The 23904-nt window shown below is 44.3% G+C and overlaps 1 protein-coding gene across 1 annotated transcript in view; it reads left to right on the forward strand.

The window, feature by feature from the left end:
- zdhhc8b (zinc finger DHHC-type palmitoyltransferase 8b) overlaps positions 1-23904 on the forward strand; it is a 75737-nt gene that overhangs the window by 45876 nt on the left and 5957 nt on the right. The window contains exons 2-8 of the mRNA XM_024417817.2: positions 16511-16632; positions 19911-20068; positions 20737-20909; positions 21275-21377; positions 21611-21702; positions 22317-22452; positions 22762-22879. Of these exons, the coding sequence (XP_024273585.1) occupies positions 16511-16632; positions 19911-20068; positions 20737-20909; positions 21275-21377; positions 21611-21702; positions 22317-22452; positions 22762-22879 (902 nt within the window). The remainder of the gene's footprint in view (positions 1-16510; positions 16633-19910; positions 20069-20736; positions 20910-21274; positions 21378-21610; positions 21703-22316; positions 22453-22761; positions 22880-23904) is intronic.

Consider the following 23904-nt stretch of genomic DNA (forward strand, 5'->3'; position numbering starts at 1 on the left):
AGGAGAAGCACACAGCCATCTTGATGAAGATCATCAGTCTTCATTCTGATGCACTGTCACATACTCAAGCGCATTCATTTGAATTACATTCAGACATTCAGCAGTATTCATGCCCAGGCATCACTCAACGGTTTAATAAAGGGATCTGGTTCCTAAAGGCATAGATTTTGTAGTAAAAAGCTTGGTTGAGGGGCGCAGTGGCCCTCTGATTGAATTAGCTGTTAACTGACGTCACTGTTTATCCTGCAGCACAGCTGGGCTTTCCCCTCAGAGCTCCTGGGGTGCATCCTAAATGCCACTCTATTCCCTATACAGTGAACTAGTTTTGACCAGAGCCTTACATAGGGAAAAGGGTGCCATTGTGAATTGGAGAGTGGTGGTGGGCCCCTAAGCATCTCCGCCTTGGCCCTTAGCTACATATTGCTCCACAATTTCCTTAGGAGTCACTATTCTCTGGCCTGTCTGAGGAATAATAAAGTCCCCTCGCAGGCCAGATGGTAAAACCCAAGTGTTTATCAAACCCAAGCATGTCTTTCATCTAGAGGCATCCACAGTAATCATTTTAATCAGGAACCAGACTTTTAGAGGCAAGAATGGCCAGTCCATTCTCCGACTCCCATACTAAACAGCCAGTAATTCCCAATTCCCTCCCTACCACTTCCCCTTGGCCCTAACCCTTCACTGTTTGCAGTCTGTAAGTTGGAAGCAATATGGTTGAAGATCCACAATTACCCTGCTTTTACCTTTCCAGAATGTTCAGATCTGCAAACCTTAACGGGTTAGAGCCAATGAGTAGAGGTAGGGAGTGACTGCTAACGCTGTATCATGTCTTCTCCTCTTGCCACCACCACCGCCATGTATTTATGCTCCTCTGTGCAATCCATTCCTCTTACGTTTCAACAGACAGACACGGCAGGTGTCACACCCTGACCTTAGATCCTTTTAATTCACTATCTTGGTTAGGTCAGGGTGTGACTAGGGTGGGCAATCTAGTTTTCCTATTTCTTTGTTTGGCCTGGTATGGTTCCCAATCAGAGGCAGCTATCTATTGTTGTCTCTGATTGGGGATCATATTTAGGCAGCCTTTTTCCCACCTTAGTTTGTGGGATCTTAATTTTGTATAGTTGCTGTGTAGCCTGCAGAACTTTACATTTAGTTTTGTATTTTGTTGTTTTTCGGTGTTCATTTTAATAAAAGTAAGATGTTTGCCTACCATGCTGCACCTTGGTCTCCTCATTCCGACGACGAACGTGACAGCGGGTTTATACAAAAGTTTATACAAAAGTCAAAGGTTTGGACACCTTTATTTTTTACTATTTTCTACATTGTAGAATAATAGTGAATACATCAAAACTATGAGAACACATATGGAGTAATGTAGTAACCAAAAAAGTGTTTAAACAAATCAAAATATATTTAAAATGTTAGAATCTTGAAAGTAGCCACCCTTTGCCTTGATGACAGCTTTGCACACTTTTGACTGGTACTGTATATGTGGCCTTGCAGATATATGCCCTATTAACAGAGCTATAGTGGATGGGCTCTTTTTTAGGGCCTTGACCCAGGCCAGGCAGGAGAGATGAGTGTCAACTCCATTCAGCTCTGTCCTGTTGGTACCCTGGATGGCAAGGGGTTCAGATCAGACTAAGCAACGTCTCAATGGGCACCCCCCTGACAGAGATGATGCACTCAATTACATGCAACTCAGTACTTAACGTATTGACACTTACAAAATGTCACATATTGAAGCACTTCACTATCAAACGTGTTTATGATGACTGTGATGTTAGTGATGTTCTAATGTAATTTACTTGTTATTGTATCTAGTTATATGTGTTTATATTTTACTTTATGGTCTCAGGGCGCCATTGAAAATGAGACCCTGGTTTCAATTGGGCTCCCTTGATAAAAAAATAAAAGTTTGTTTCGTTAGAAATAGGCACAGACATATCTGAGTTGTCATTTCATTTCTCAGTGTAACTGACTGTGGTTCTGGTTCTACAGAGAGAGAATATCCTGTGCCAGCTCTGTTTATTGACACACCCCTTTTGTTTCCCACCAAACAAACCCCTTCTCCTATCCTCTGCATTTCCATTGAGGAAACAGGGAACATTGCAGTCCTGGGAGCTCTCCCATACCAACACTGCCAGGCTTAATTGCTAAATGGAGTCATTGATGGGTCTTGTTGCAGCTCACTCTGTCAAAGGACTGCTTTGTTCCCCAATGTGACCCTTACTTCAATGGCATGTAACACGTACTCAGCAAATAAGGCCTGTATATGTGTGGAGAGGAAAGAGAGTGGAGGAAAATGATATCAGCTATCTCCAATCTCTTTTGATACCTCCCATCCTTCTCGCTGTGTGTCTGTGTGCAATCCTCCCCAGGGCTGGATGTGTGTGTGTGTCTTGAGAGAGAGAGAGACTGTCTGTCTCTCTTGGGGAGGGTTAGGGAATGCACCTGCCTTAGCTCAAGACTCATGATGGATGAAGAGCCAACACGGAATGGCCTGATGTTGGTGGAGGGAGGTTCTAGCAGTAATTTCTTCCTTCCGAGTGACTGTTTCCGCCTTTTTATGAGTGAAGCTCCTGCGACTGTGCGTATCCCGTTCTGCGCGTTCTCCACGAGTAGAGAACAGGCTACTCAGAATAATGGTGCACATTTAATAAAGTTAGATCAAAACTGAATCAATGTCTGCAAGGTCACATAATGACGGTGAACTACATAACATACTTGAATATAATAGCATAGTATAATGTTACTGTAAGACAAAAACACCACCATGGATGGAGGAAGAGGCTCTTTTGTCTCTCGCCAACACCCAGGCTCCCTCCAGCCCAACCCAGGCATGTGGACGGGGGGCTAGGGCCTGGTTTGGTTATGGGGCCAGCGCTACAGGGCTGTAGTGGGCCTGCCAGAGACCGTCAGAACATCATCTAGTGTTACATTGTGGGAGTGTGGGTCGAGCAATGAGGATATTAGTGGTTTAACACAGTGTTGTATCCTTGAGAGTGAATTAAATCTGTTTTCCACATTTTATATATATTTTAAATTGAACCTTTATTTAACTAGGCACAGGGTGGGTGTTTAGAGCGAGGTCTGGAACTGATGGTGTTATTAGCTTCATATGGTTAAACACTTATATTATAAGTGTTTAATTATACCATAGGCTGTATTCCATATTCCAGGGCAAAATCTGCATCTCTCATTAAACGTCTTTTGAAATATGATAATCCTCGCTGTTATATCAAACCATGATAAATCCACTATAAAGGAATAAAGATCTAACAAAGATCTAATCAAGAAAAATCGCCTCTCTAAAAAATATATACATCCTGTAGAGTAGGCCTATATTAAACCAGTATTGAGCGCTTGGCTTGGCTTAAGGTGTTACTCAATGTGGATGTGTAGTCCTCCATACCTCTCTCTCTCTCACTCTGCAGCTACATTGCATTGAGCTGTCTCCTGTGTCCTAAAGCTTGGCCCTCCATCGCAACGTTCACTCCTTCGTCTAGCCAAAGAATCAGCCATCAGTTACCTCGTATCACCCGCAGACCAGGGTTCTGCTTTCTCTGAGTGGAGCTCTTTTCCGAGTGAGTGATTAAGTCTGTCTGTCTTGAGAAACGAGCGAGATGAAGGGTGAACGTCAGTGATTTTTAGTAGACTCTTCACTCGTCTGTCTGACAGTGTCAACACCCACCCTGTGTTTTCTTTAGTCTGCTGCTGCTCCTGCTAGCAGGCCATGGCCTCTTTTGTATACATTAAGCTGATTGATGAACAGTTCATTATATCAAGTCAAATGTTATTCGTCACATTCTTTGTAAGAATCAACAGGTGTAGACTTCCATTGAAATGCTTACTAATGGAGCCTTTCCAACAATGCAGAGAGAAAGAAAATAGAGAAATAATAGAAAAGTAAAACACGTAATAATAAGTACTCAATGAGTAACGATAACTTGGCTATGTACACAGGGTACCAGCACTGAGTGGATGTGCAGGGGTACGAGGTCATTTAGGTAGATATGTACATATAACTAGGAATAAAATGGCAGAAAATAACAGTAGCAGCAGCGTACACTACCGTTCAAAAGTTTGAGGTCACTTAGAAATGTCCTTGTTTTTGAAAGAAAAAGCTCATTTGTTTGTCCATTAAAATAACACATTGATCAGAAATACAGTGTAGACATTGTTAATGTTGTAAATGATTATTGTAGCTGGAATCGGCAGATTTTTCGATGGAATATCTACATAGGCGTACAGAGGCCCATTATCAGCAACCATCACTCCTGTGTTCCAATGGCACGTTGTGTTCGCTAATCCAAGTTTATAATTTTAAAAGGCTAATTGATGTTCCAACATCTAGTGGAAAGCCTTCCCAGAAGAGTGGAGGCTGTTATAGCATCGAAGGGGGGACCAAATCCACATTAATGCCCATGATTTTGAATGAGATGTTCGACAGGTGTCCACATACCCTGGTCATGTAATGTATATACGTATATTCCAGACTCTGACATTGCACGTTCTGAGAATTCTTTATTTCTTTCTTTTAACTTTTTAGATTATGTTTGTATTGTTTGGAATTGCTAGGTATTGCTGCACTGTTGGAGCTAGAAACACAAGCATTTCGCTGCAGGTGCGATTAAAGTCTGTGTTCTCGAACCAATAAACTTTGATTTGATTTCATCATGACTGTGGTTTGTTTGTGCATGAAAGGCACTGATTAACATCTCCAACATGCTGTCCCTATCATAGAGAGACAGTTCATTCTGATCTCCTCTGTTCTACAGTTGTACTACATAAACACTATTTAAGTATGCTACAGACTGCTAGGGGCCAGTATGAGAGATTGGAGAGTGTATACTGCAGGGGCAGTCCTGTCCTGCTCAATCTCAGCTTCCTGCAGGATGTGACTGGAGAATTGGTCTGACCTTGTTCGCTTGCACAGAATGGCTCGCAGATGTCACTGGGAGATAAAATCCATAACAGTCATGATTGTGTCAGAGGAGGCGGGAAGTTGGAGGGATAAGAGTGGCGGGAGGAGGGGGGCCGGTGCATTGGGCCAAAGGTCACAGCATCACAGAGTAGCAGTCAATCGTTTCACTTTCACTGAAATATAATTTCTTGTTGCTTCCCTGCTCCTGCTACTAGGTTGGAGAACTCAGCATTGCACAGCACACTGCTGAGTCCTCCAACCAGCACACTGCTGAGTCCTCCAACCCAGTAGCAGGACACTGCTGAGTCCTCCAACCCAGTAGCAGGACACTGCTGAGTCCTCCAACCCAGTAGCAGGACACTGCTGAGTCCTCCAACCCAGTAGTAGGAGCAGGGAAGCAGCAGAAAATTATATTTGAATGAAAGTGAAACTATTTTTGAACTTTGTTGAACACCGGACGACTAGATAAGAGAACTTTGACGTGGAAAATAACCAGTACACATGGCAGCCTTAGGACAGGTTCAACTTGAATTCTGCCATTCGTTTTCATTTGTTCCAATTTTTTTTATTTAAATGATGGCCTCGGAGTAACGTGAAGAGATAAGATTGATGGAATCTGAACATTGGTTTAGTCAGATATAGCTCTCAGGGGTCTGACAGTGGCCCATACATGCAGCAGGCCCAACAACTGCCTGCAGTCTGGGTTTAGAATAAGAGTGGTGAGGAATGTGAAGCTAGGTAAGCCAACTTCTGCCATGCAAATATGTACAACAGGCATGGCTCACACCCTATTTGTCAGTCAGGCAATTTGAGAGAGAGAGAGAGGACAAAATTGTGTGGCTGGTGGTCTCTATATTTGCAGAATCCCCCATGGTGCATTCTGCCCATATGGGGTTACAGCACACTTGTGGCAGGGAGGGCAGTGAGACTATTTGACCTTGCTACTGTGGTCTACATACTTACACATATTTACCAGCCAGAGCTAAGCCACAGGGACTTCTACTTAAGCTCTCACTTTATTCCAATTGACCTCTGGCTTTTCTTTGGGTTCATCCCAACTGGCCCCTATTCCCTAGACAGTGCACTACTTTTGACTGGGGCCCATGCACCCTATTCCCTATATCGTACACTACTTTTGACCAGGACACATGGGGTGCCATTTGGGACACAACCTGTGGTCATGGTCAAAATACAGGACATGCCTCAGATGCCCTCATTGGTCATTCCCTCTAAGGTAGATTAGACCAGATGCAGTCTAACATGGTCATCATGTGTGTTGGCTTCAGGGCAAAGGAATATGGTTTTCATCAAGAGAAGGGACATTGATTGTCATGTTTATAACATGAAATAGCTGGATGTGTATTTCGTTTCATCCAGGAAACAGGTGTCTTACAGAGGAGGATCAGTGGAATATCTCTCTACATGAAGGGTGTGTGTGTACGTGCGTGTCAAAAGCAAATCAAATCAAACTTTATTTGTCACATGCGTGAAATGCTTACTTACAAGCCCTTAACCAACAGTGCAGTTCAAGAAGAAGAAAATATTTACCAAGTAGACTAAAATAAAAAGTAATAATTAAAAGTAACACAATAAGAATAACAATAACGAGACTATATACAGGGAGCACCGGTACCGAGTCAGTGTGCAGGGGTACAGGCTAGTTCAGGTAATCTGTACATGTAGGTGGCTATGCATAGGTAACAAACAAAAAAAGGGATGGGAGGGGATGGGAGGGGATGGGAGGGGATGGGAGGGGATGGGATGGGAGGGGATGGGAGGGGATGGGAGGGGATGGGAGGGGATCAATGTAAATTGTCCGGTGACGAATTTATAAATTGTTTAGCAGTCTTATGGCTTGGGGTTAGAAGCTGTTGAGGAGCCTTTTGGTCCTAGACTTGGCGCTCCGGTACTGCTTGCCGTGCGGTAGCAGAGAAAATAGTCTATGTGACCCTAGTCTGACTGGAGTCTTATGGGCTTTTCTCTGACATTGCCTATTATATATAGGTCCTGGATGGCAGGAAGCTTGGCCCCAGTGATGTACTGGGCCGTTCGCACTACCCTCTGTAGCGCCTTAGGCTCAGAGCAGTTGCCATACCAGGCGGTGATGCAACCAGTCAGAATGCTCACAATGGTGCAGCTGTAGAACCTTTTGAGGATCTGGGGACCGATGCCAAATCCTTTCAGTCTCCTGAGGGGGAAAAGGTTTTGTCGTGCCCTCTTCACAACTGTCTTGGTGTGTTTTGGACCATGATAGTTCGTTGGTGATGTGGACACCAAGGAACTTGAAACTCTCGACCTGCTCCATTACAGCCCCGTCGATGTTAATGGGGTCCTGTTTGGCCCGACTTTTCCTGTAGTCCACGATCAGCTCCTTCGTTTTTCTCACATTGAGTAAGAGGTTGTTGTCTTGACACCACACTGCCAGTTCTCTGACCTCCCTATAGGCCGTCTCATTGTTGTCGGTGATCAGGCCTACCACTATTGTGTCGTCAGCGAATTCAATGATGGTGTTGGAGTCGTGTTTGGCCACGCTGTCGTGGGTGAACAGGGAATACAGGAGGACTGAGTAGACACCCCTGAGGGGCCCCAGTGTTATTGATCAGCGTGGCAGATGTATTGTTGCCTACTCTTACCACCTGGGGGCGGCCCGTCAGGAAGTCCAGGATCCAGTTGCAGAGGGAGGTGTTTAGTCCCAGTGTTTTAGTCCCCGTGTTTAGTCCCAGAGTCCTTAGCTTAGTGTCTGTCTGTGTGTGTGCACGCGGGGTGAGTAACTCCTAGGCTGGTTGGGGGAAGCTGAGAAGATTAAGGGAAGTAGGTAGGGGGCTCAGAGGTAAGGTGCTGTCTTCACCCTCCTCATCCTCCCCCATACTGCTGCTGCTTTACAACCTACTCATCCTGACTGACTCAGTCTTTATAGACGTGGAGACCAATTGGACCACTGTGCCACGGTGTGTGTGGCCCTAGCACCCACCTCTGAGTGTTAGCATAATTCTCATCATGCCCAGCAGGCCTACACAAATGCAGGCACAAACACACAGTTTAGGAGCTCATCCACTGTGGAAAAGACAAACATGTTCCCTATAAACTGCATCAAGCTGAAGTGCCAACAATGACACCCCATGTGCATGTTACAGTGCCTTGCAAAAGTATTCATCTCCATTGGTGTTTTTCATATTTTGTTGCATTACAACCTGTAATTTAAACAGATTTTCATTTGGATTTCATGTAATGGACATACACAAAACAGTCTAAATTGGTGAAGTGAAATTTAAAAAATTACTTGTTTCAAAAAATGTAAAAACATTTATAACTGAAAAGTGGTGCATGCATATGTATTCACCCCCTTTGCTATTGTAACGGGATTCGTCTGGTGAATGAGAGGCGGACCAATACGCAGCGTGGTTATTGTGATACATCTTTAATGAAGATGATAAATGAACAATATACAAAACAAGAAATGTGAAAAAAACAAAAACAGCCCTATCTGGTGTAACAAACACAAAGACAGGAACAATCACCCACAAACCCCAACACCAAACAGGCAACCTAAATATGGTTGCCAATCAGAGACAATGACTAACACCTGCCTCTAATTGAGAACCATATTAGGCCAAACACAGTAAGAGACAAACTAGACACACAACATAGAATGCCCACTCAGATCACACCCTGACCAAACAAAACATAGAAACATACAAAGCAAACTATGGTCAGGGTGTGACAGCTATGAAGCCCCTAAATAAGATCTGGTGCAACCAATTACCTTCAGAAGTCACATAATTAGTTAGATAACACACAGGTGGACTTTATTTAAGTGCCACGTGATCTCAGTACATATACACCTGTTCTGAAAGGCCCCAGAGCAACACCATTAAGCAAGGAGCACCACCAAGCAAGGGACACCATGAAGACCAAGGAGCTCTCTAAACAGGTCAGGGACAAAGTTTTGGAGAAGTACAGATCAGGGTTGAGTTATAAAAAAATATCTGAAACTTTGAACATCCCACAGAGCACCATTAAATCCATTATTAAAAAAATGGAAAGAATATGGCACCACAACAAACCTGCCAAGAGAGGGCCACCCGCCAAAACTCACGGACCAGGCAAGGAGGGCATTAATCAGAGAGGCAACAAAGATACCAAAGATAACCCTGAAGGAGCTGCAAAGCTCCACAGCGGAGATTGGAGTATCTGTCCATAGGACCACTTTAAGCCATACACTCCACAGAGCTGGGCTTTACGGAAGAGTGGCCAGAAAAAAGCCATTGCTTAAAAAAAAAATAAGCAAACACGTTTGGTGTTCGCCAAAAGGTATGTGGGAGACTCCCCAAACATATGGAAGAAGGTACTCTGGTCAGATGAGACTAAAATGTAGCTTTTTGGCCATTAAGGAAAACGCTATGTCTGACGCAACCCCAACACCTCTCATCACCCCGAGAACACCATCCCACAGTGAAGCATGGTGGTGGCAGCATCATGCTGTGGGGATGTTTTTCATCGGCAGGGACTAGGAAAATGGTCAGAATTGAAGGAATGGTGGATGGCGCTAAATACAGGGAAATCCTTGAGGGAAACCTGTTTGTCTTTCAGAGATTTGAGACTGGGCCCGAGGTTCACCTTCCAGCAGGACGTTGACCCTAAGCATACTGCTAAAGCAACACTCAAGTCGTTTTAGGGGACAAATGTAAATGTCTTGGAATGGCCTAATCAAAGCCCAGACCTCAATCCAATTGAGAATCTGTGGAATGACTTAAAGATTGCTGTACACCAGCGGGACCCATCCAACTTGAAGGAGCTGGAGCAGTTTTGCCTTGAAGAATGGGCAAAAATCCCAGTGGCAAGATGTGCCAAGAGACATGCAGCTGTAATTGCTGCAAAAGGTGGCTCTACAAAGTATTGAATTTGGGGGGGGTGAATAGTTATGCACGCTCAAGTTTTCATTTTTTTTGTCTTGTTTCTTGTTTGTTTCACAATAACAAATATTTTGCATCTTCAAAGTGGTAGGCATGTTGTGTAAATCAAATGGTTGTAAGGCAACAAATAGGAAAAATACGAGCGGGGGAGAATACTCTCGCAAGCCACTGTATCTAGGGATACCCATCCCTAGTGTTATTCCTAGTGTTATCCCTAGTGTTATCACATAACAGTTTACCACACACATGCTTATTAAGATTCCATTACTGAATCACTTGAGTTTGAAAATCCTCAAGTCACAGCAGCCTTTACCCAAGGCTCTCTTTCTCACTCGTTTTCTCTCTTTTATCGCTCTCTTTCTCTCTCTCACTTGCTCTCTCGCTTTATCTCTCTCACTCTTTCTCGCTCTCACTCCTCTCACTCTTTCTTTTTATCTCTACCTTTCTCTCTTTCTTTCTCTTTCTCCCGCTCCTGTCATTAGTATTACATGGCTGAAGTGGAAGTTTAATCGGCCAGAGGATCTCAAATGGCTCCGTTTCCATTCATTTATATTCATCTGAAAGCCATTTCAAGCATAATAATGAGCTTCAAATATCTAGCTAACTTACAAGTAAACAAATTCCGCTCCTGGCCTCATCTCCTCGCCTCCCCATCAGCAGAATTGCTTCTTGTCTGACCCGTTGTCACCCATTTTTATTAAAGGCTGTTTTAACATCTATGCTGTCTCCATTGACAGCCAAGCCGCTGGTGTAGGTGGGGAATGCTAATGAAGTGTGTGAGCCCAGACTGGTGTGTCTCAGAAGTGTGCATCCGTTATAGGCGCAGAGTCGAGCTCTCAGGGGGCCACAGTTAATGGGGCCAATACAAACTTCAGTTATCTAAGCACTAAGAGTTAGTGGGAGTTTGATTACTAGTAAAAAAAAAACTATTTCAAGAAGGTGAATGCTCTCGCTCTCTGTCTCTGACTCTCTCTCCCTCTCTCTGGATGGGAAAGATCTGTTGGTGGAGACGAGAAATGAAAAGATGATGAAAAAGAGAGATTTGATGATTTGAAAGAGCTGGGATTGAGATTGCAGGAAGTTATGGTAGCCGGGGTATTCAGGGGGCTTTTTTTTTATTGGCCTGAGAGTCAGTCCAATCATCTGATCGCTCAGGTCTGAATCCGTTCCTGATTAGAGGAGAAAGATTAAAATATGAAAATCAGTGCTGTGCTGCAGACCTTGAAATTGAACAAGCCCACGCTTAGGTCGTACCGCACAGTTTCAAATACAGTAGTTTTATCCCCACTGGACACTGGCCCTGGTCTAAATCAATGTTATTGATGAATTGCACTGGCACTTTCAGAGCAGGCACTAAGCCTGTGGGTTGAAAGGGTGGCTCGGCCTGAGCCGGGCTATCCCTCTGGGTTGGCATTGTAGGGTGGTGAGGCCTGAGCCTGGCCATCCCAGGACATAAGTGGTCAGTGGGCAGTCTGGAGGAACACATGGTGTCCATCTGCAGCCCACTGGGACGACCCTAACTAACACTTTAATTAATGAGAGAACAATCCCACAAAAATCCCACAGACAGACAAACATCTCTGTGTCCTCAATGGACCAGCATACTCTGCAAATGATGAATTAGTGAACTGGAGAGTGGAGCCCTGCAATAACCCCACCAGCGCTTCTCTCTCTGCCCAACACAAGAGTGGAGCCACCCTCAAATGCCTTCACTAACAATGGGCAGGGGATGTAGCTAGATTTACATTTTCAAAGGATTATTTTGTGATTTGATTATAGTTTTCTTATAAATCTAGTCACAATAGAGCCAGTCATGTAGTTAAGATGTCTAACATTTCCTCCTCAGTGTTTGGTTGGGATGAGGAAGCAAGTCATATCTGGCTGTTTCTGTTTCTATTTCAGGTGAAAGGATGCAGAAAGCACTCCAGGTTGACACGCTGTTGCCTTTTGATGGTTTTTCAGACGTTGCGCTTATACATTTCCCCCTTCCAGAACCACTCCAGCAGATAAGAGCAGCTTCAAAACCGACAGCTTTCCACTCAAATCTAAAGCATGGAAATTAACTGACGACCAGATTTTTGTAGTCAAATGGTTGTGGGATGTGGGGGATAGATGTCTTGCTAGAATACGAATCTATATCGTAGTGCCTGAACAGAACATTAGAGAGCTAGACTACCATACAACAAACTAATCACATCAGGCATCACGCCAACACCCATCAAAGTGAATAAATAAATGAGAATTTGTGTTGTTTGTGTAATAATTATACTAATTACAACTTTAAGATCTCAGAACTTTTCACTTTCAGGTTTTCTATTGCTGTTAGAAAGATTTCAGTTAGATTATTTGGAAATGTTCTTTCAGATTCTGCGTAATCAACTGACTGTCAAAGCAGGGATTGTTCTGTGCTTTGGGTGACATTGCAGTTTGCAGTAGACAGAATTTTCTAATTGTAAAGTCTCCATCTTAATAGACAAGAACGATACTAACAAACACCAACTGGAGTCTGCCAGTGAAATTAGGTTCTATTATGTGATATCTATGTCCCTGAGCTGAGGTACGGGGGATTCTATAATGTGAATATCTATATTGACCCTAAACTGATACTGGGTGAGGTTTTATGATGATGTCACTGTGTCCTTTGGTAAACCTCAATAGGGGCATTGTTCCCCTCCTGGAGCAAGGTGAGGCTTAAGAGGGGATTTGGGAGGCACATTAACACTCACAATGGGCAGGTCTCTGAGGAATCAGGCTTTTCTTTGGATGTAGCAATGGCTTGCTGTCAGAATTCCCACATTTAAACCAAAATGTGCAGATGGAATCTAGAGTGTGTGTATGTGTGGTGTGGTGTTCATCCCTTGAGTATTTTTTATACACTTCATATACAGATGGCCTAAAACCAAACTAGATGTTGAAATTACGTCTGTGCCCACTGAGCAGGTTCTAGAGCCAGACTCATTACATTAGAACACTTTTGGCACCAGCAGTGGGCCTCTAGCCTGACTAATGATTTAATGCTATAAGAGTTAATCTAACCATATTAGAGTAAACCTCTAGGTTGACTGTAAATGACTAATGATTTACGCATATGTACCTTGGATGGTACCCACATTAATCATGTCCCTGCTTACAAAGATCTGGGCATTTGGATAGACGATAAGCTGTCTTTTAAATAGTTAACTAAGAAGTTGAGAATAAAAATGGGCTTCTATAGAAATAAGTCATGCCGTTCACTAAATAGTAGAAAGCAGATCATTTAGTCCACGTTCCTTCCGGTCAGTGTTGGGGAAAAGTGAAATACACGTAGTTCAAGTAATAATTTAACTACATTTTGCAGTAGTTTGGTGGTAATTGAACTAAATTATAATCTAGGTAGTCTTTTCACTTGTTTTTTTTCTTCAATGTAATGGTGTATCTAACTACTGGAACTAAACACTAGTCATTCCCATTCTTTTTCGAGCATCAGACCTGCATAATGTTCACTTGAAACAGTTCTTGTGTTTAATAGGCTAAAGAACACATTCTGTAAAAGTAGGACTACATAGTTATCTGACCTGGCAATTTGTTGTCTGACATTTCAAATTTACAAAATGATAACTTATTAACTTCTTCTAGTATGATGTAATTGGTCACTTTTGAAACTATATTTTCAGAGTAGCTTCCCCAACACTGCTTTCGGTACTAGACTATGACAACATCATCTACATGAATGCAGCTGCCACTTCATTAACGCCCTTGGATGCAGTTTACCATAGTGCACTTGGTTTTATCATAGGTGACAGGTTTTGCAACCCATGTACGGAACAATCTTCAGAGTTCCCCACAATTGGATGCATTGGTGCCTTTCGGGCAGTTCAGTGTTGATTTGAAGACCTCTTTGAGGAATGGGATTGTTTTTCATGAGTGTGTTTAGTATATTTGTATTCTCTTTGTATTGCTTTCTGGTGTATTTCCTATGTGTAATTTGTTGTGTAATTGTAAGATGCAGGGCTCCCTAGCAAAAGAGACCTTGGTGTCAGTGGGACTCTCTGTTATAGGTAAAATAGGTTCAGTTAGTCGCCAAAGCAGGGAAAACGTCATTTAAACTTTTGACAACTTGTGTAATTTGTTACTTTATTTTTAGCATTGTGCCTACATTTACTGTAAAACAGACTTGTGATTGGCGTTGTTGCCACTTAATTAACAAATGTCTCTGAATCACATTTTCCGCCCATTGTGTGGTCTGCTCCTGGGCTCTTAAAATGCTCTTTCAGCTGAAATGGTTGTGCTTTGTTTGGCTCTCTCCTTGTTCTTATCACTGTGGCCAAAACACATGATTCGTAGTCCAGGGATTTTATTGGTGGGGGAACAGCTGCTGAAATGTGTTACTTGTCCCTGATCATTTATTTGAAGCTAAACTAACGTCTCCCAGGCTATGTCTCCCAAGTTCATTTGGTAGAACTTAGTCAATCTATGTTCTGTTACCCCCCAACTGAACCCATGTTGTTAGAAGTGAGTAGGCTAAGTACTGTATGGTGTTGTTATGTGAGAGGAGAGATCATTAGTATTGGTGGGGCTGACTAACCTAACTTTTCCCCTGCATCCATGGCTGCTGTTTGTGTTCTATCCTCACGCAGTTCACTGACAGACAAAGCTCTGGATTGTTTCACTCTGGTTTGCATCTGCATAGGCCATCCAGCCAGCTAGCCAGCCGGCCACAGCTGTACTGTCTCACCCTGTGATAGTGTTTGACTCGGACCGCCACGGTTAGTTTCACTATAGCAGACGGGGGGGTTAAATGTCGAGCTGGGTCACTCTCTCACACACACAGGTGCTTATACACACACACACACACACACACACACACACATACCCACATACACACACCATTGCCAATGGGTTATGTCAAAGGCCAAACTGGGTCACACACATTAAACCACTGTAAAGCTTTAGGCTGTATGTTTAATCATTATTATTATTATTATTATATTATGATTAGGTTAAAGCAAGGCAGGGGTCGACCAGTGGACTGTACTCCTATACGACTCTTTCTCCCTCTCTCCCTATACTGCCCTCCTTGGTGTTCCCCACATGGTATAGCTTTGCTTTACCACATTCACAGCAGCTGTGGGAAGAGATTACCTACATATGGGCACTGATACAGGTGGTAATTCTGGTCCATGTTGCTGGCTGACTGGCCCTGCCCCAGAGCTGAGGCTGGGTGCTGGGGGCTGGAGCTCACTGTGACTGTGGCCATGCTACCCCAGGCCTGCTAGCACAGCAGCCCGTTCTCCAACCTACAGTACAGCCTCCACTCTGAATAACCGAACAGAGCATAGGGGGGAGGGAGAGGCAGGGAAGGAAAGAGATCATCACCATGAGCAGATACCAGGAATTCGTTGCTGTGTGTGTGTGTGTGTGTGTGTGTGTGTGTGTGTGTGTGTGTGTGTGTGTGTGTGTGTGTGTGTGTGTGTACATACAGTATGTGTGCACTGTGTGTGTAAAGCAGTAACGCTGACCGAGCGGGCATGATCGAAGAGGCGCTTCCTCGAAACCGCTGCCTCCCCCAGGAGACATTTAATTTATTCATTTTGTGTACACTAACACCCCTCACTCATTTACAGCCACATAAAACCCAGTCTTTCTTTCTTACTTTCTGTCTATGGCTGACTACAGTTAACCGGCTCTGCATTGTGGCTCAGGTGGACCTCTAGAGGGAGACCCTGCAGAAACGATGAGGCATAGAGACCTTTCCTGGGTCAATACAATGTCTTGACATTTCAGCTCACATATCCATTGAAAATTAGAGCAGTGCTAAACAATTGGAATTGTTATTCTTGAAAGCAGCATTGTTGCAGGTATCTGTGCATATTTCCCAGTACGTGATGATGAATAAGCCTGTGGATAAAGTCAAGCTTGACACACAAAATGTCTAAGTGATTCGGTTTTCGTCCTGGACTAGGTTTTCCATAAATCCCAGTTTGGGGATTCAGAGATTTTCTGTTAATTCCCTCCTGATTCCAGCAATCTTTCAAACAGGATTTCTGGAAAACCTTGGAGACTTATGTAGTGAGGTAGCATGTTAGGTTGTGTGTACCATCCACAACAGCAACACACTACCTCTGCCAACTGTCTGTCTGTCTCCCTGTCCAGTCTATTTGTCTGCAACTTCCTCTCTAATTCCAGGAAATGTTAGACATTGTAGTATAGCGCAGCTCTGGACTCCAGTACAGTCCTGTCCTCATGTGTAATCATCTCTCATTGACATATCTGAGGCTGAGAGGAGATCTGATCTGTCCCATGCATAGCTGATGATGCCATTGCTATTATTTCTGAATCTCGAGAGGCGAAGAAGCAATTCCAGCTTTACACCATGTCCGCCTTTTTGCAAGGCTTGCTGTTTTCCTATTTGCGTGGGATTAAAGATGCTGAAAATCTTGTTTGCACTGCTGACTGTGTGTGGGTGAGGCTATGTGAGGTGGTGTGTGTGGTTGAGGTGATGGGGTGGGGGAGGGGCGTGCAGCAGTCACCTATTCGACTGTGTGTGTGTGTGTGTGTGTGTGTGTGTGTGTGTGTGTGTGTGTGTGTGTGTGTGCATCCAAGTGTGCATACATGTTTGGTACATCAATAATGAATGAACTATGAGTGGAGGATCCTAATCGCTGTCCTATCTCTCTCTCCTCTGCAGGTGCCCCTGGTTGACCAAAGCTATCTCCCCCGGTGTGCCTCTCTACAATGGCGTCGTCTTCCTCTTTGTGCTGGCCAACTTCAGCATGGCTACCTTCATGGACCCTGGAGTCTTCCCCAGAGGTCAGTGCCCCTTACCACTGACAGTATTGGTCTGTATGAGATAAATGGGTCTCTCTCTCTTTCTCTTTCTCTCTCTTTCTCTCGCTCTCTCATCTCTGTTTTCTCAGTACCCATTAGCTCAAAAAGACAACCTTTTGGAGAAAATAACTGAGCCCTCTCTGCACCAGGCTGTGCATTACATACAGGCCTGTGACTGAGCGACCAAGCCCTGGTCGAGGCTGTGTGTGTGTGTGTGTTTGTGTGTGTGTGTGTGTGTGTGTGTGTGTGTGTGTGTTGTGTGTGTGTGTGTGTGTGTGTGTGTGTGTGTGTGTGTGTGTTGTCCACTGTATAATCTGCGCTGTGGCACATCATATGTCCCCAATGCATTCTCCTGGTGGACAGCCCGGTCCCTATGTTTAGTAATGATCGTTGAATGCGGTCCATTTACACCTGATGGTTGTAACGTGCTTGTAAAATGATAAGCACGTGTCTTTAAGAAATGATCTTCCCCCCATAAACAGGTAACAATTACTAGGGCTCATATGGCACAGCCAGGTCACTGTTTATGTCCCTGAAATGACAGTGTCCTTCTGGTCTCTCCTCACTGTGGTTGCTATGGAGATCGAGAGGAGAGCAGCAGTAGTTTTATAGAGAGAGGCCGAGTGTTACAGAGAGAAACGGATGCCCACTATAGTGAGATGCCTGTGGCCACATGGATAATCGTACAACTTCTGCCTCCACAAACTGCAGTTAAATCCCTGCTTCTAGGAGTGTTGTGACCTTCTCTGTAATTGGTGTGAATCATGTATGACGTACAGTACCCGTCCAAAGTTGAGACACACCTACTCATTCCTGGGCTTTTCTTTATTTGTACTATTTTCTACATTGTAGATTAATATGGAAGACATCAACACTATGAAATAACACATATGGAATCATGTAGTAACCAAAAAAGTGTTCAACAAATCTACATATATTTTATATTTGACATTGTTCAAAGTAGGCACCCTTTGCCTTGATGACAGCTTTGCACACTCTTGGCATTCTCTCAACCAGCTTCATGAGGTAGTCACCTGGAATGCATTTCATTTAAAAGGTCTGTCTTGTTAAAAGTTCATTTGTGGAATTTCATTCCTTCTTAATGCGTTTGAGCCAATCAGTTGTGTTGTGACACGGTAAGTGTGGTATACAGAAGATAGCCCTATTTGGTGAAAGACCAATCCATATTGTGTCAAGGACCGCTCAAATAAGCAAAGAGAAACGACAGTCCATCATTACTTCAAGACATGAAGGTCAGTCAATCCGGAACATTTCAACTACTTTGAAAGTTTCTTCAAGTGCAGCCGCAAAAATCATCAAGTGCTATGATGAAACTGGCTCCCATGAGGACCGCCAAAGGAAAGGAAGGCCCAGAGTTACCTCTACTGCAGGGGATAAGTTCATTAGAGTTAACTGCAACTCAGAAATTGCAGCCCAAATAAATGCTTCACAGAGTTCAAGTAACAGACACTCAACATCAATTGTACAGAGGAGACGTGTGTGAATCAGGCCTTCATGTTCGAATTTCTGCAAAGAAACCACTACTAAAGGACACCAATAAGAAGAAGATACTTGCTTGGGCCAAGAAACAGGAGCAATGGACATTAGACCGGTGGAAATCTGTCCTTTGATCTGATGAGTCCAAATTGGAGATTTTTGCTTCCAACCGTCGTGTCTTTGTGAGACGCAGAGTAAGTGAACAGATGATCTACGCATGTGTGGTTCCCAAAGTGAAGCATGGAGGAAGAGGTGTGATGGTGTGGGGGTGCTTGACTGGTGACACTGTCAGTGATTTAGAATTAGAATTCAAGGCACACTTAACCAGCATGGCTACCACAGCATTCTGCAGCGATACACCATTCCATCTGGTTTGCACTTAGTGGGACTATCATTTGTTTTTCAACAGGACAATGACCCAACACACCTCCAGGCTGTGTAAGTTCTATTTGACCAAGAAGAGTGATGGAGTGCAGCATCAGATGACCTGGTCTCCACAATCACCCGACCTCAACCCCAATTGAGATGGTTTGGGATGAGTTGGACCGCAGAGTGAAGGAAAAGCAGCCAACACGTGTTCATCATATGTGGGAACTCCTTCAAGACTGTTGGAAAGGCATTAGAGGTGAAGCTGGTTGAAAGAATGCCAAGAGTGTGCAAAGCTGTCATCAAGGCTAAGGGTATCTACTTTGAAGAATCTCAAATTTAAAATATATTTAGATTTGTTTAACGCTTTTTTGGTTACTACATAATTCCACATGTGTTATTTCACAGTTTTGATGTCTTCACTATCATTCTACAATGTAGAAAATAGTTCAAACAAAGAAAAACCCTTGAATGAGTCGGTGTGTCCAAATTTTTGACCGGTACAGTGAATGTGGCTACCAAGTTCAAATATAAAGGCTGATGTTATTCTGTAATATAAGGCCTTTAAATATAAAACCTTCTATTGTTTGTTGGATGATAAAGCCTCTCATTAATATGTCTGCTGAGGATTGTTTTGAAAGAGCAGGCTGCAGGGGAGATGTTTTCATTCACTTTCTCAGTCCGTTACCTTTTTAAATCTAAGACTCAGAACAACAGATATGTCTCCCAGTAGGATGTGTGTGCGTGTTCAGAGTGTATTTGTTCTTTCTCGTCTCCCTCCAGGTATTGAACGGGGGGGGGTGTAATATGTGTATTTAGATGGAGCCCCGTGATGATCCTCCTTCAGGTTGAATGGGCTCTTTGATGAACTGAAAGACATCACGTGTTACGTTCCATCTCTCTCCGGAGCAATAGACTCCGCATAGAAATAGAAATATTTCACTAAGCCTAAAGTGGCTAGTTGTGCAAAGATCCACTAAACCTGTGGAAATGTACTTTTTCTGAACGACCGCAGCGGTGCAATGACCAGGGGTGTGGCTGGAATGGGATTTTGAGTCATTCTCTGAATGCCAGCCTCCTGGGCTTGTAACATTACTGTTCACTACCTTGTTTAAATGCCAAATGTGTGGGCTACAGAGTGCATTGTGTCTATAAAATGTACATTTGTACAGACAGCTAACCATGGGAGCTAGCTTATTTAAGTCTACCTCCTGTTGCCCCTGTCAAATGGAATTATATAAATCAGATTTGTGTGTGTGTGTTTGTGTGTGTGTGTGTGTGTGTGTGTGTGTGTGTGTGTGTGTGTGTGTGTGTGTGTGTGTGTGTGTGTGTGTGTGTGTGTGTGTGTGAGTGTACTTTCCTTCTAATGATGTGTGTGTTCTCACCCTGCGGCACAGCGGAGGAGGACGAGGACAAGGACGATGATTTCCGGGCGCCTCTCTACAAGAACGTGGAGATCAAGGGAATTCAGGTCCGGATGAAGTGGTGTGCCACCTGTCACTTCTACAGACCGCCCCGCTGCTCTCACTGCAGCGTGTGTGACAACTGCGTGGAGGTAAGCCACACGCACTCAAACGTCCAGTAATCAGCTGTTCACAGTACAATGTGGTGTTAGCCTTGTTGCTATTTGTGTCCACTTCAACTGACTGGTATGTTTTCACAGATAAGACCTTTAAATCAACTGTCTGTGAACAATATTATTCATTATTGGATTTCCATCATGTTTTACACCATATCCAAGCAGTATTCGGTAATATAGAATATTGGTTTCATAACTTTTTTTTCCCATTTGAAGTGGCATTCTCCAGCTGTGTCGCTTCCCCCAGTAACCTACTGATGTGGCTCTGCCTCGCTCTTTCATGTACAGTCTAACACTCCATGAAAGAGGTCAAATCTGACTTTGAACTGAAGGTTGTGAGGTAGCCTACTATATGTCAGCCAAACAACTTCCACTTCCAACTATGCAGTGTTCTTCAGTAGATACTCAACTGCAACCAAAAACGACATCAAAGACAGCTAAATTAGATTTTCATTAAAAAATCCCTGACTGACCTCAGAAATCTGACTTGCAATCAGAGGTTATGGAATTGATCGAACCATCTCTGTTGAGTGTTTGAATGCACCGAAGAGCTTCATCATGTAGTATAGAGTCTGATCTTGCTCATCTCCACTCTGCCCTATGACCATCGTCTAACACCCATCCGTCTCTCTGTCCCTCCCCAGGACTTTGACCACCACTGCCCCTGGGTGAACAACTGCATCGGACGCAGGAACTACCGTTACTTCTTCCTGTTCCTGCTGTCGCTAAGCATCCACATGGTCGGTGTGTTCTCCTTCGGCCTACTGTTCGTGCTGCACCACATGGAGCGGCTGGGCACGCTGCACACTACCATCACGTATCCTTCCACACTGCCGCCAGCCGGGTCTTATTTCACCCATAACAAAACTAGTGCCTTTTGTGTTCTGTTCTGAAGGGCCTGGTGGAAAAGTGTGTCTAAGCATTAAGATAGACCACTAGACTGGAACCCCTCATTTTGTATGGTTTGACAGATGAACCACATCCCTGCTGGTGAAGTATGAAAATGTTTGATTGTTGTGTACAGAAATGCCTGTTCCTCTAAAAGGGTTGTATGAATGGCTCAGTTGCAGCCATACGGTCATTGATGGCAGCCATACGGTCATTGTTGGCAGTGCTGGTTGGTTTGCAGCTGCTAAAATGGGTCCAGAAAATGTTGTGCATGCCTTGACTGTGTGTGCCCAGTCTGGTGGTGATGTGTATAGCAGGGCTTTTCTTCATTCCAGTCATGGGCCTGACAGGCTTCCATATGGTCCTTGTCGCCAGAGGTCGCACCACTAACGAACAGGTGAGACGGGGCCTGCCCAAGAGCAACTTACGGGGACACAGACACACACTCACATACAGTACATTATATCATGTATCGTACAGGACAAAATATCAGCATTGCATCTTCACTTGCCAACTCAAATCCGCTAGCTAGTTCTAGGTGTGTGTGTGTGTGTGTGTGTGTGTGTGTGTGTGTGTGTGTTCTGGCCTCAGGTCTCCTCCTCTCCTCTAACAACGCATTCTGTTCCTCAGGTGACGGGCAAGTTCCGCGGAGGAGTAAATCCCTTCACGCAGGGTTGCTGTGGCAACATCAAGTATGTCCTGTGTGCTCCCTTGGTGCCCAGGTAAGGAGGACATGGATTCCTACGTGAAGGGGGTGTGGGTGGTGGTGGGAGCTGGACAGACTGACCATTAAAAAGTCGACCAGGGGGATGCTATGGTACCAATTCTGCTGTAATCATTCTGAGTGGACAGCTGAGACAGAACTGCGACAATGTCCAAAGTGAGACGCTTGTATGTGCTTTTGTACGTATGCGTATGTGTGGGTATGTGTGTGTATGTGTGTGGTGTGTCCTGTTCTGCCTGGATGAAGCCAGCTACCCCTGGGGGAAGGCAGATGGCTTGGAGAATTGAATCACTTTGTAGAACAACAGTGAAGGGGAAATCAAGCACAGCACAAACACACTTTTGCATATTCGCATATTCAGCAGCCAGATTAAAAATACCTTTTGGGAGATATTACACTGCTAAAATGAACAGCGTAGATAGCCGCAGAGAGACGATACCCGGGTGGGGATGAAACAGTTTTGTTCTAATCGTTATCAGCCATCGAAGCCGCCCCCAATACCCCCGTATAGCCTGAGTCCCAGATCTGTTTGTGCTGTCTTGCCATATTCTGTCATTGTCACATAACTCTCATATGATAAGTCAACTCTTGTCTCTCCTCTCCTCTATACAGGTACACAGGTGTGGACCCCAGGAAGAAGCCCCCTGTCTCCATCCAGCCCCCCTTCATCAGACCAGACATCTCTGACAGACAGATCAGCATCAAGGTCAGCGACAATGGGATCCACACCAGTATCCTCCGGTCTAAAGTAAGATTCAGTACATTCAGTAGACACAACAGTCTTCGTTGTCTAGTCTTATGCCCTGTTCTATCCACAGTTTTATTCCCAGTCCTATTCTCCATCTTTCCCCTAGTCATATTTCCAGTCCTCTTCAACTGAACTATTCCTAGTCAGTGCCTTTACTTAATTCCTAGCCTTATTCCCTGTCCTGTACCCTGCCCTGTCCCCTGTCCCCAGTCCTATCCCTAGACCTATTCCCCATTCTGTTCCTCCACCTGCTGTTGACTTTCAAGACCACATTAAACCCCTTGTCCATTCGTCCTCCCCCCTCTCCAGTCCAAGATCAGTCTGGATGGCCTGGCCTTGGATGATAAAGGCCTAGACACCCAGCCCCCGCTGCCCCCCAAAGCAGACCGCTACAACCAGCTGAAGAGCCAGCTGACATCCAGCAAAGGCAAGTAGCACGTAATGAGCACTCTATGCAAAATCATCACATTCCTCTCTCTCTCTTTTTCTGTGTGTATCTCTCTTTCTCTCTCGTTCTCTCTCTCTCTCGCTCTCTATCCCCCTCTCTCTCGCCCTCTTTCTTTCCCCTTCTTTCCTTTCTCTCTCTGGTGTTTTGAACCAAACTGCTCTCTCTGGCCCCTTAAAAGTGCTCCATCTCATTTGAGTGCTAGAGTCATGACTTATATAGATAGTTGGGCTTGATGAATGAACTCCAGTGTGGCAGGACTCTTCATCAGCGAGGAGAAATTAGGTGTAATTTGTCGTGAGCGGGCCTGGTTCAGTGAATCTGCTCCAGACTGTGAGTGTGGGGGGGGGGGGGTGGTGATGTGTTCAGGGGAATGTGAGGAGATAATTACAGCTTGAATCACTCCCTCTATGTTACTGTATTCTAGGTGGAATTCTGCCATAGAAGAAGGTGAAAAGAATATGAATATTTATCTGAAGGACCCTATATGAAGGACCTCCATATGAATGACTGCCTTTTTGTGCTAAATCAACCTTTTAAGTGAACAAGCTATTGAGAGTGGGCTATAGTGAAGGTTTGACAGTTTTGCCTCTTGCTTCTGTTACCATTGTATAAGGATTTGTTCTTAACCGACTTGACTAGTTAAATAAAGGCTAAATAAAGGTTCAATAAAAAAGGAGATGGGACACCACAGTGTTAGCTTTAGGAACAACAACCTCTCCCTCAATGTGAGAAATACAAAGGAGATGATTGTGGACTACAGGAAAAGGCGGGCCGAACAGGCCCCCATTCACATCGACGGGGCTGTAGTGGAGCAGGTTGAGAGTTTCAAGTTCCTTGGTGTCCACACCTAATCATGGTCCAAGTACACCAAGACAGTCGTGAAGAGGGCATGACAACACCTTTTCCCCCACAGAAGACTGAAAAGATTTGGCATGGGTCCTCAGATCCTCAAAAGGTTCTACAGCTGCACCATCGAGAACATCCTGACCGGTTGCATCACCGCC

Source organism: Oncorhynchus tshawytscha, linkage group LG04 (assembly GCF_018296145.1).
Source record: "Oncorhynchus tshawytscha isolate Ot180627B linkage group LG04, Otsh_v2.0, whole genome shotgun sequence".
Lineage (NCBI taxonomy): Eukaryota > Metazoa > Chordata > Actinopteri > Salmoniformes > Salmonidae > Oncorhynchus > Oncorhynchus tshawytscha.